Source organism: Teleopsis dalmanni, chromosome 1, assembly GCF_002237135.1.
Source record: "Teleopsis dalmanni isolate 2A chromosome 1, ASM223713v2, whole genome shotgun sequence".
NCBI lineage: Eukaryota > Metazoa > Arthropoda > Insecta > Diptera > Diopsidae > Teleopsis > Teleopsis dalmanni.
This window is the reverse complement of record NC_051846.1, coordinates 167,995,190-168,007,303: the sequence shown is the minus strand read 5'-3', so window position 1 is coordinate 168,007,303 and position 12,114 is coordinate 167,995,190. Positions and strand designations below refer to the sequence as shown.

The 12,114-nt window shown below is 28.4% G+C and overlaps 1 protein-coding gene across 5 annotated transcripts in view; it reads left to right on the top strand.

Annotated features, from left to right (window-relative positions):
• Window positions 1-695: 695 nt before the first annotated feature.
• Window positions 696-12,114, top strand: part of LOC119670028 (amyloid beta A4 precursor protein-binding family B member 1-interacting protein) — a 29,456-nt gene continuing 18,037 nt past the window's right edge. The window contains exons 1-2 of one of the 5 annotated variants that reach the window (XM_038080118.1): window positions 696-1,309; window positions 1,364-1,744. In XM_038080118.1, the coding sequence (XP_037936046.1) occupies window positions 1,694-1,744 (51 nt within the window). In that variant the 5' untranslated portion in view covers window positions 696-1,309; window positions 1,364-1,693. Of the gene's footprint in view, window positions 1,745-11,466; window positions 11,582-12,114 lie in introns of those variants that run through there. The other 4 variants (XM_038080116.1, XM_038080119.1, XM_038080122.1 and 1 more) reach the window with 4 other exon arrangements.

The window sequence follows — 12,114 nt, the reverse complement described above, 5'->3', positions numbered from 1 at the left end:
TAATATATGTATTTTTATTTTTTTTTTAAATCTAAATTTTTGGTTACGCCAGCATCATCAAACATTTTTAATGTATAAAATTAAAAAAATATATAAATAAAAAAAGAATATCATAATTGAATATTTAAAATTTATTATGTATTTCTAATATATACGTTTTTTATTTTTTCAAATAAAATTTTTTGAATATACTTACGTGCTATCAATCATTACAAAAATATGTCTTTCAATTTGCTAAAAGTAATTATTTTGTACACCATGGACGTGGTATACTTTGTCAAATATATGCAATTATATTAACATACTTTAAAAATATAAAATAGAAATCCAAAACATGAAACTTATTGATAATTTTTGGTCAACTCCAATAAAAATCCATTTTCGTACTAAACCAAAAGCAAAATAATTTGCAGATATGAATTTGAATATGAAAAGGTGTTACTTACAACAACAGATAATAAAGAAATTCATAATTAACAACAACCAAATATAAACGGAAATAATTTGCTTTTCCGCAATAGCACCTTGAACTCTACCAATTCGGTCTTGCAGTTATCATACACACCGCAAGCCAAGCATATTAATAATTCTAAGCACAGCATATAATTTTCGTAAAAAAATATTTTCTGCTAAGTTGGCAACGCTAAAATTCACTTCCATTGCCTGTGGTTGACTTCAATTTTCTCAGTTTTTGTGCAACTTTTGTGGGGGCGGTACCAGCAGAAACTCGGTTCAACTCAGTATAATTAATTTATAATAAATTTTTTAATGTTTTAAAGAATAAACAAATATTAACATAAACTTAAAACAATCAATAGAAGTATTGTGCATTTGAATATTGTAAAAATAAGTGCATATATTGTTAATAATATAAAGAAATTTGCAATCGAAAAAATTCTTATTAGAAATAAAGTAAGAGAAGAAAGTGCGTGAAGAGGCGAGTGTGTAATAAAAATGGCTGAATTGTATGTGCAATGGTACACTGCTGAAGAAGAAGCAAAATATACAGGATTAATGTAATTATTGTGTAAAAAACGCAAGATAACACAGAAAGAAGTTAATAATAAAAAAATTAAACAGTTCAAAATACACACAACGACTACACCCAAAAAAGAGTAAAAAAGCAAAAAGGCAAAAACAAAAAGAGGCAACCGCACAACGTAAAATGCAAACGCAAACGTGCTTTTGTGTGTAGGAGTTTCGAGTTAAGAGTTGGAAACGAAGTTAATAGTGAAACAATGGAAGCGCTTGGACGGATAAATGTGGAAATTGAAAATTAATTGTAATTCATACACCGCCTACGCATTTCGTATGTTTTTTTTTCGTTAATATTTTTCGTTTTAATTTTTTTCGTTTTTGATAGTTGCAATACGAAAAGAAACTAGTGTATGTTAACGTTTGTTCGGTAAAGAATAAATGCATTTGAAGTGAAGTTTAAAGTTTGCTTTGCAAGTTGCTAGGGAATTACACACAAAAACGGTTTTACGGTCTAATCAAGTTTCAGTTGCCATACAAAAAAAATGCATTGTAAGCAAAATAAATTTATATAAAGCAAATACAAATTATTGTATTTAATATAAAATAGCACAAAACAACAAATCAAAGCTTAGTTGCTAGCAAATTTGTTGTTATTTTGTCATTTCGTTACTGTTTTTGCCAGTCTTCGTGTGGTCGTTGTTGTTTTTGTTGTAATATGGATTGCAGTCTTGCAGACCAAAATTCTTTGAATTGTCTTGACGAATCTGTAAGTATTTTGTATATACATATATATTTATTTAAAATAATTTTTTAATAACATAATATAATATAATATTAATAAATATTTTTTAAAATGTGATTTTAAGAAATTTATTAAAAAATATATGTTATGTATACGTTTTAGTTGTGCACGATTTTTGTTTTTGTATTTTTTTGTTTTCTTATTGGCTTTGTTTCGTTTCGTTTTTGTTGTGTGTACAAGTTTTTCGAAGTTTTCCTCCGTATTTGTGCATATTCCGTTATGTTTGTGTTGTGTTGTGTTAAATCACAGAGTTCGGAGGTGGGAAGACTGGAAATACTTCCTGATGTGTGAAAATGCATTGATGTGTACTAACCGAAATATCTAAGAGAAATCGAATAACGAATATGAATTCGGGACTCCTGAATAAGATTAGGTGTTGCTAAATAAATTTAACAATTGTTCAAAGAAAAGATTACTGTCAAAGAAATTTTTCATAATTAATACGAAATTAGTAAATAACCTGTTCACAGCTGTTCCGTGTTTCAATAGTAAAAAAAAAATTAATTATCAAATACAGAACCTGAGAAGATTCCAATCCGATATTAAGAAACATAGATATTACACAATTGTTTTAGGCTAGAATTATTACACCCATAAACATAAGTATGCGTCAAATCGGTATGCTTGTATGGATCGGAAAACTGATTTGTTAACTCCGAAATCGAAAGAAGATTCCAATCATTTATCAATCGATATTAGGCATATGGCGGTCTAGAACGATTTCAAATGAAGAGTTATGGAGAATAACGCAACGATAAGAAGAAAGAAGTATGGTTGGATTTTACACATACTGCGTAAGCCTTATAAAGATATCGCGCATGTTGCACTTACTTAGAACCCCCATGGGACTAGGCATATAAGCAGACCAGCAATGACCTGGAAAAAGTCAGTTCAGCAATCATTTATCCATGGAACCCCCATGGGACTAGGCACAGAGGCAGTCCAGCAATGACCTGGAAAAGGTCAGTTCAGCAGGAGACAGGGAAATCATTTAACGAGTTGAGAGCAATAGCATAGAAACCATTGGAAAACTTTTGTATACTGTATGAAAATAATAATAATAACAATAAATATAAAAGAAATCTACTTCTGGGTTTAGAGTAGGTCTCTAAGCACTGTTGGGTCAATAAATAGTAGTATAGAATCTACTTTACTGAGTTTTATTGCCTCTTTCGTAAGAATATAAATTTCCAGGAGCCTATACCGTATGTACATTAGAGTAGAGCATTTTAACAGCACATGTGTGGCTGACTCTTTATTCTCTTCATCGAATCTACAGTTTGCATCCGTATGTTTACACAGTCTAGTTAGGTGGTATTTTAGTATACAGTGCACTGTTAGGATTTCTGTGATAATTCTAAGTTTTTCTTTTAATAGGTTCATACAATTCTGGTGTCTCTTGTTGTTATAGTTACCAATCAGTGATTTGGATTGTGTTAATCCTGGTATATTATCCCAGTAATCCTTTTTATTCTGATACTCCTTTATATTTATGAGAGAAAGAAGCGTACCTTGTCCTAGTCCACAAAAAGATTCTGGCTAGTTTATCCGCGTATTTATTGGTTAAACTGGATATAATCAAGATTTACCCTCGATCTGTCAAATTTTATTGCCCAATAGAACATTTTTAGAGTAATCTGACATTTTTGTAGTTATATTAATTGTCTTTTATAATTTTTATACTACATATGTATGTCGAATCAAATCACATTCCATCTGTCAAGTGATATGAAACAGCTGTTTATTTCAGGCTTATCTTATGACGTTTTCGATTAATAAATCTGGATTCAATATAGATTTACTCTAGATCTACTAAATTTTGTTGTTCAATCGAACATTTTTAAAGTAATCTAAAATTTTTGTGTTTGTGTTAGTAAATAAACCAAATAAAATATAATCCTAAAACTGACTTATTTTTTTGCTACATAAGGTCTGTAAAGTTTGCTTCTTCTGTAAAGTTTGGGCATCAGTTTCGAATTCGTAATTATACTAAAATATATTGGAATATTTACTACATTCTTAAATTTCTTTTATGTCTTATGCTATTCTGTAGAGATCTATATGATAGATAATATGAAATGATTTACAAATACGAATTCATGAGTTGAGTAGGTTTGGATAGTTGGGTAAAGGAAATTTAAAAGTGAATATGATTGTTTGGGAAAAATAATGAATTATGGATGGTTGAAATTTTAGTTTAAGGTAAGACGGAATAACCTAGCCATTAATGTGGAACAGAGCCAAATTATATTCCCAAAAGGGGAATATACCACTAGGTTTGTTTGGCATATATAGTCTTTTGTCTGTCGGCTTTCTTAAGTTTTAAGTTTAAGTCTTAAGTTTTAAGTTTCTTAAGTTAAAGTTAGCATAACTTAATACTTAACGTATTATTTTTGAGTTTTCTCCAGAAACTCGAAATTATCTGTGTTGCCAAAAAATGTTTGTTTCTTTTGATGAAAGATCTATTTGCGAATAACAAATGGTTAATTGATTTTTAGAAAGTGACGGAGATTTTTTGTACTTGCTTTATCTTTAGTACATAAAAGTTGTGTTAGTAAAATATTCTTCACCGTTTTCTGATTGATTTTTGAATGAGATGTCCATTAAGATTACTAGAATGAAAATCAATAGTTTTATTCTTATAAGTTTTAATATTTATTTGGAAAGTAAGAGAGCATGAGTAATATATTCTCTAACTTTTTCTTCCTCTTCGTGGCTTCCATCCAGCCATTCTATATATATTTAAAGAGATGATATCGCTTATAAGCGAGAAGGTATTTTTTATGAAACTGGCTACTCTTAGAATCTTGTCATATACCATCCATGATGTCCAATTTAGTAGTTTATGATTTTTGCTCTTTCATGCTATACTTTATATATGTCATTCCCACAGAATTCTTTCTTGTTTGGCTCCTAATAAGCATTACATTTAGTTCCGTAAAATGCGTCTTTCTTCTTCATTTAAATATTTTTAATGGATTGTACTTAAACATGAGCAACTAAAAAGAAACTATGAAAATATTTCTTTGTTCCGTTCGAATCGAAACGTGCTTAATATTGCATTAAAAGTTCGTAAAAAATGAGAATGGCGAGTTTACGTGCTGTTTGCCGTTTAGTCGATTCCTGATACAAAGGAAACCCACAACTGCTTTCTTGAAATTTGCGCAGCAGATGCTGCACATTTGACTGCAATATTCTTCAAGGTTACGTCGAGTACTTTAATTGCAGGTATAAAGGAGTAGTAGATACATTTCATACGTGTACGTACAGAGGCGGTTTTCACAACCTACTTATAGTAAGTTAAGAGTTTAGTATAAAAATTTAAATAAATCCGCAACTGAACGGTGTGTTTATACGAGCACAGTAGTAGTCTTACACACTCAGTTCTCTAGAACAACCACACATTGTGAATACTACCATGAGAAATGTTCAAATTATTCGTATGATTGATATATTTCTCATAGTAGAAAGACTTGCATTTGTCGCAAGTAGTTGACTGCTCTGAAGAACTGACTGTGTGAGAAAAAATTTTAATATAGACAGAGTCCAAATAGAAAATTATAATTTATTAATGTTGTATATTATATACATATGTATCTGTACACGAATGTATTTGTTTATAAACCAATGAGTCATAAAATTATTTCGCTGTAATATATCTAGGCAACTACAAATATATTAACATTAATTATTTTTAGTTAAGTTTTGCAACATTTAGTAATTAACAAATTAATTAGCTTAACTGTATCTAATTTGTTTAAAATTATAAAATTGAAAAGTATTCAAATAGCGAAAGATCAGTAAAAATGATTCAGAATTTTTAATTATCTTAATAAATCTATTTATTATATTATTAATAATATATTAATATAGATCATATTATTTTGTTTAGCATATTTTTATAAAAGTATTTAGGTTTCTTTCTGAAAAAAAGATTATTATATTATTAAAACATTGGAAGCTTTCCATAAACCGTAAAAAAGTTTCAGTTTGCTGGTTAAGATCTATTTTATAATTATTTTGTTTTTAGTAAAACCCATGTTCTATATAGTAGACAATCATATGAATAGTCACGATAATTTTACGCTCTTTTTGGTCATGATCAAAAGTCATGTTATACAGAAAGTCAGACCAGAATTGTTAAATTTCTTACCTTTAATTCTATTTTGGTAGGATTTTTATACCTCAATTTCAAAGATAATTATTTTTGTGTAGAGGGAAATTATTTCAAGAAGAGGGAAATTATATACTAATTTATATATGTTTATAAATTAATTTGTTCTGATAGATTTCTTTCCAAAGAGGGGTGTTTATTGGAGAATTATCTTGATAATGCCTTCAAGAAAATTTACTACGTTAAATAACTACGGATCCATGGTCAATATGTCACTAGATATACGTTTACTAATATACAAGAGCCATATACAGATTTTTAGATTTAATATTTAGAGCAATACTGTTGCGAGCACTGTGATGAGGCACATAAGGCCTCGTCACCGGCACCAAAATTTTAAACAAAATTTTATAATTTTGATTTATAAAAATTATTCTATAATTTTTGATTTACATTAAAAACAACAACAATTTGACATTAGATAAGATAATGACTGTCTGTACAACATAGTCCTAAGTAGTAGTTTCTTTTATTTAAGTGTACTATGATTCTTTTACATTTTAAATATCATCATCATTATTAGCGTTACAGCTCGGGGTGACCTTTAGCTGCATCAACCAACCTTGCTCTATTCTGCTTTGCATGCTCTTTTAGACTCCCAATTTTGGATACCTATTTTTCTGATGCCGTCTATCACATTGTCGCGCCATCTACCTCTGAAATGGAGTATTCGTTCTATCTTCCGGCATTCTCATGACGTGCCCGATCCATCTCAAGCGTTGCGACTTTGCGAATTTTACTACATCTTAACCGTTGATATCATTGTCTTTTGACGAGCAGTTTTTTATTGTAACTATAATAATTTTTGACCTATTTTCATTTTCACCAATTCTATATAAATTCATTTACGTAAATATTATTATTTACGCAATATTATTTATCTATGTGATTTATTGCGGAGAACCTATGTGACGTTTTTTTTACTTTAATAATATTTAACATACATTGTAAGGACATATAGGAATAGGTGATTTCCGGTACATGAAAACTAACACATGTTGGCTGAAATAGTCTATTTGGCTACTATATGATCCAACACATGTTGGCTGAAATAGTCTGTTGGGTTACTATATGATCCAATTGGAATCCCTGATCGGAATGATTAGCTCTCGTTGAACCATTTTGTTTATGTTATTAATTACAATATGTTTTAAATAGAAATATTGGCAGTATCAGTCTCTTAACTGATAGTAAGCTATAAAATCCGTTGATGATTTTGGCTGCGCGGAGAAGCTTTTTATTTACTTACTTACTATTTCCCTTCTACTCTAGTAAAACATAGGGCCTCAGAGAAGCTTTTTGGTGGTTACTTTTTCGTCTTTATTGTATTTTCAATACTATATTATTAAATTTGTTTATAATATTCTTGCAATTCTATATTGTTGTTTTAACCCCCGAAAATGTATAAATAATTGACAGTTTGAAAAAAAATGAGTCTGCGGTACAGATGTCTTGTTCTGTAGAATATGATATTAAATATTTAGACTTACAGAACTCCCTTAGATTTTTTATAAAAGTTATTTTTGCTTTATGTGTATTAAAGTTATGTGCCAAGAATATTTAAAAATGGTTTATAATATTGATAAGCCCTTGTGTTATTCAGCATATTTGACGAATTTGCAATGTTCTCAAGAACAATGTCTATATACAAACAACAACATATCATGAAACAAATAGCGAGCTATTCCACTGATTTAACATTACAACATGATAATTCGTAAATTCTGAAAATATGCAGGTATATCTAATCAAGTATAACTTCAGTAGTGTTAATTCTAGACTAGATAGTGTTGTGGGTGATGTTTAAGTATTTATCACATCGGTTTTTATTCTACTGATTTTAAAGATCTAATCAAATGTTGATACTCTCGCATAAACTTCTTACTTACTCACATGATATTCTTTTAAGTAAATTTTTCATCCAATTAGCTAAATCGATCCTATTAGAAGATATATTTTTTTTACTTTAGTCGATAATGTCGATAATGCTATTTTTTTAATTTAAAATTTTTCGACGGCTGAGGATTGAAACCACCTGAAATAAATCAAAGGATTATATATTGGTTGATATAAAAGGTGTCTGCAATTTCTGATACATGTTTAAACAAAAAGTTTTATTTATAGCATCCTCACCTTAAGCGGCTTGAAATCACCTGGAATTTTACCTTTCAAATACATATTAATGAGATATATAGTTTGGGATATATAGTTTCAGTGTCGTAGCCAGGATTGCGCCATTATACTAGAAAGTATATTCTCTCCAAGTCATCTTGCAATGTATTAAATTAATTATAATAAAGTTTAACAGTAGTTCAATTTATATATATATCGATATGCATATAAAAATATATATGTATGTGAAAATAAAGTATTCTTTTTGGTTTTATTTTAAGGTCACTATATAAATACCATATACTCTGCTCAAAAGCTAGAACTAACTTTTATATCATTTTGGTTTTCCGTAGTTGATAAGTATTTTAAAATTTTATTCAATATTTGTAGTTTATATTGTAGTTTCTTGTTATAGGTCTGCCCGATATCGGATATAGTGTAATATTTTTCTATAGATAAATGTATAGTTTTTATTATCTGTCAAAGGGCGCTCTATCTCCTTATTTCCCCTTTTCGTAAATACTTCACTCACATATTTAATATTAATACATGTTTGTTTAAAAAGATAATTTCTTTTAATTGATTAAGTTATCTAGTACTATGTGTATACTTAGATTTATTAAACCTCTTTATCATATATTAATATGGATTTTGTATGAAAAATGGCACATTTTACTGCATATTAATCGAATTTTAACACGTTTACATTGTGTGATTAAGGAAATTAGATTAAGTGAATCTTTATTTTTAATCTACACTTACAATATATGTAGGTACATAGGAGATTAATTTTAAAATTTCTCTCGTTTTGTTTGGTTTTATGGGTTTTAATAAACTTTTAAGAATTTATAATTTTAAAATTATGTTTAGATATTAATTAAAATTATGTGTAATATTGTGATATAAATTTAACAAATTATAATTAAAATTATATTAAAAATATTACAAAATAAATTTAAAATATTTACATACTCCACCATATTTTGCTCTTCACTATATTTATAAATAATAAACAAACTCCTCTGTCATCTCTGGGGTGTAGCTCTGGCAATTAAAAAAATATACCTGAGTATAGCTAAGCAATACTGGGCTGATGAACCTTATTGTCAGACTTCTAGGATGACTTGGTCTAATTAAGACAAAAAAAGAACTAGTCAGCTACTTCAACTAAGACGGAACCTGCTCAGCACCATGGTAACTGTGCTGACAGGACACTGTGTAATAGAAAGGCATGCTATGAGACTGGGTCTTTCCTTTAATGATTTTTGTCAAGGTTGTGGCTCTGAGGATGAGGAGAAAACCGTGCTCCTTCTCATGTGTCAATGTCTTTCCTTAGCTAGAAGAAGATTAAAAATCTTATCGCCGATCTGACTGAGCTGTCATCCTGTAATGTTAGGGACCTAACCAAGTTTATAGAACTGTCAGGTTGATTTTTCTTTACCTAATGGGGGAGTCGTTACCTTCGTTCGGCGTTGAATGTATACTGATGTAAATCTATGTACATACCAATGTCATTCCTGTGGTACCACAATGGGCCATCATTTTAGCCCATTTTGGGATGCAAGGCCGCCACTTGTACGCCACTCATACTTACGTTTATGATCATTTTTAATAATTAATTAAATAAGATTATTTTTTATAAATATTTTATTTTTTTATTACCTTATAAATATTAATTATTTTATAAAAAAATGTGTTAATATTTTGTTTGTATTTGTAAAGTTGTTTAATTAAACTACCATTAACATCTTTTGTTAATTTTTCAAGGGAATATTTAAAATGAGTAACTATTTTTTCTAGCAATTTAGTGAATAAAACAGAAATTATAAATATAATATAATATTAGTTTTCTTCGAACATTTTCTGATTATATTTTATATACATATTATGTTATTACATTTTATTTAATTTACTATTACTATGTTCAGTCACAACTTAATTTCGTAAAAATCTTAATTTCATCTTCGTTTCAGCGAAATTGAGTTGTCTTTTCCATACAAAATTCAGTTTTATGGTTGGAACGAAATTAAGGAAACTTTCACAGTAAATTAACAAAAATTCCATAAAAATGTGTGAACATAAAAGTCAAGTACGGCTTTGGGTCAGTTTGTTAAGGTGTGCTGACTCTGAGCTTCAAAATTGGCAGGATACGAATACGATACCTGGTACTTGCAGTCTCAATAAATTATTTACGAATAATTAAATGCAGGAGTTATTTCCAAGACTACTGTTGATGGGTATTTGACATACAACTGTTTCAAGTATTAAAATAATATAAAATAAATTTTTGTTGTTCTATATATGTTGAGGCTAGTTGAGTTGAGTCGAGTCAGTGCACCTGAGCACTTTTACTATCTATTAACTGCGAGGTTTCTACAAAACCCCTCTTTGCGCCTTGACTGGATTATTGTTTATCACTTCATCAGACTAAGCAATAATTGATCTCAGATCTGCATATCTCCTCGAGGAGCCTGTAACGATTCTGATTTCACTACTGTTTTAAAAACTTTATATTATATTTATATATATATAAATATTATATTTATATATTATATTATATTTTTATATATATACATATTATATTATAATTATATTATGTATATATTTATCATATTATATTTATATGTATATATAATATTTTTATATATATATATTTATATTTTATATATGTTATATATATATATATATTATATTTATATATTTATATATATATATATTATATTTATATATGTTATATATATATATATATTATATTTCATTTTATTGAATTTGCTATGACTAAAATGAAAATAGAATAAATGACGCATAATAAACAATTTCTTTACTCACTCCGTCGCTCATCATCTTGTGTATTTTGTATATTTATGTACTATTTTGTGTATTTACATTTTAAAGCAGCAAACAGCTGCTGGCAACTCTAAACAAAAATTCTTATCATGTCTCCTTTGTATAGTTTGACGGTTTAACTGATTGAGAGAAGAGTGAGTTTTCTTATTTTCATGCGGTATTGTGTTCGCTCTTGTTCTCATTTTTTCCTTTTATTATCTTACCATATTTCTTGTGTAAAACAACAAAAACAAAAAACACCAAACAAGAAGCAAGTAATGCAGTTGTCTTGCCATGTAAAAGAAAAGCAATCCGCAGTAAGCGCGAGGCAACGAAAGAATTAAGTGTATTTTTATACTTGAACGAATATTTTAAGCGAACAACCAGAAATATTTATGTGCTTTTTTTTTTTTGTTTTGTCGTTTAGTATTTTATATTAAAATACATTTATTAATTGTTTTGTTTGTTGTTGTTTTGTTAAATTAAAATAATTCTTTAAAGCAATAAATTAAGTGCCTTTTTTTCTTACAAAATTTAAATAAGAACAAATAAAAAATAATAATAAAAGAACTAGAAAGTGTGTGGCGAATTTTATAGAAGAAAAAATATTTTATTTACGTTTTTGTCCTATTGGAAAAATCAATGAGAAAAACATATTGTTACTTACAATTGCCGTAAGTGGTGAAGTGGTGAGTGTGTAAATAATGCAAAATGAATTTAAATAAAAGGCAAAACGCATTTAAGTGCGATATTCAATTATGGATTCCAATTTATATGTGCACTCGAATGTGTATGGTGCGCACAACTATAAATGGGAAATGTGTCTTAAATTATTTCATTACTTCATTTATTTTTTATAATTTGTTTATTTTTACAGTGACAATGGAATTTTTAATTTTACCATATTTATTTTATATTTTCGTTCTGGCTTTTGCAATATTTTACATACGCACATATGCGCTTCGCTTTGCAGTGTAGCAGTTCAGTGCAGTATACTGCATTGGACACTAATGAATAAATGAATTTTTTTTCTTCTTCTTCTGTATTTTAAATTCTCATTTAATTGCACGCGCACGTACGTTCAATATTTGCCGAACTCTTTCTTTAATTTTATTTAATTACAAATATACACACACATGCACACATACATACGCAAAATGCTTCGCATACACCAAAGTGTAAGACATACATAAGTGCTTTAAAGCATAATTTTTGTCAGTTG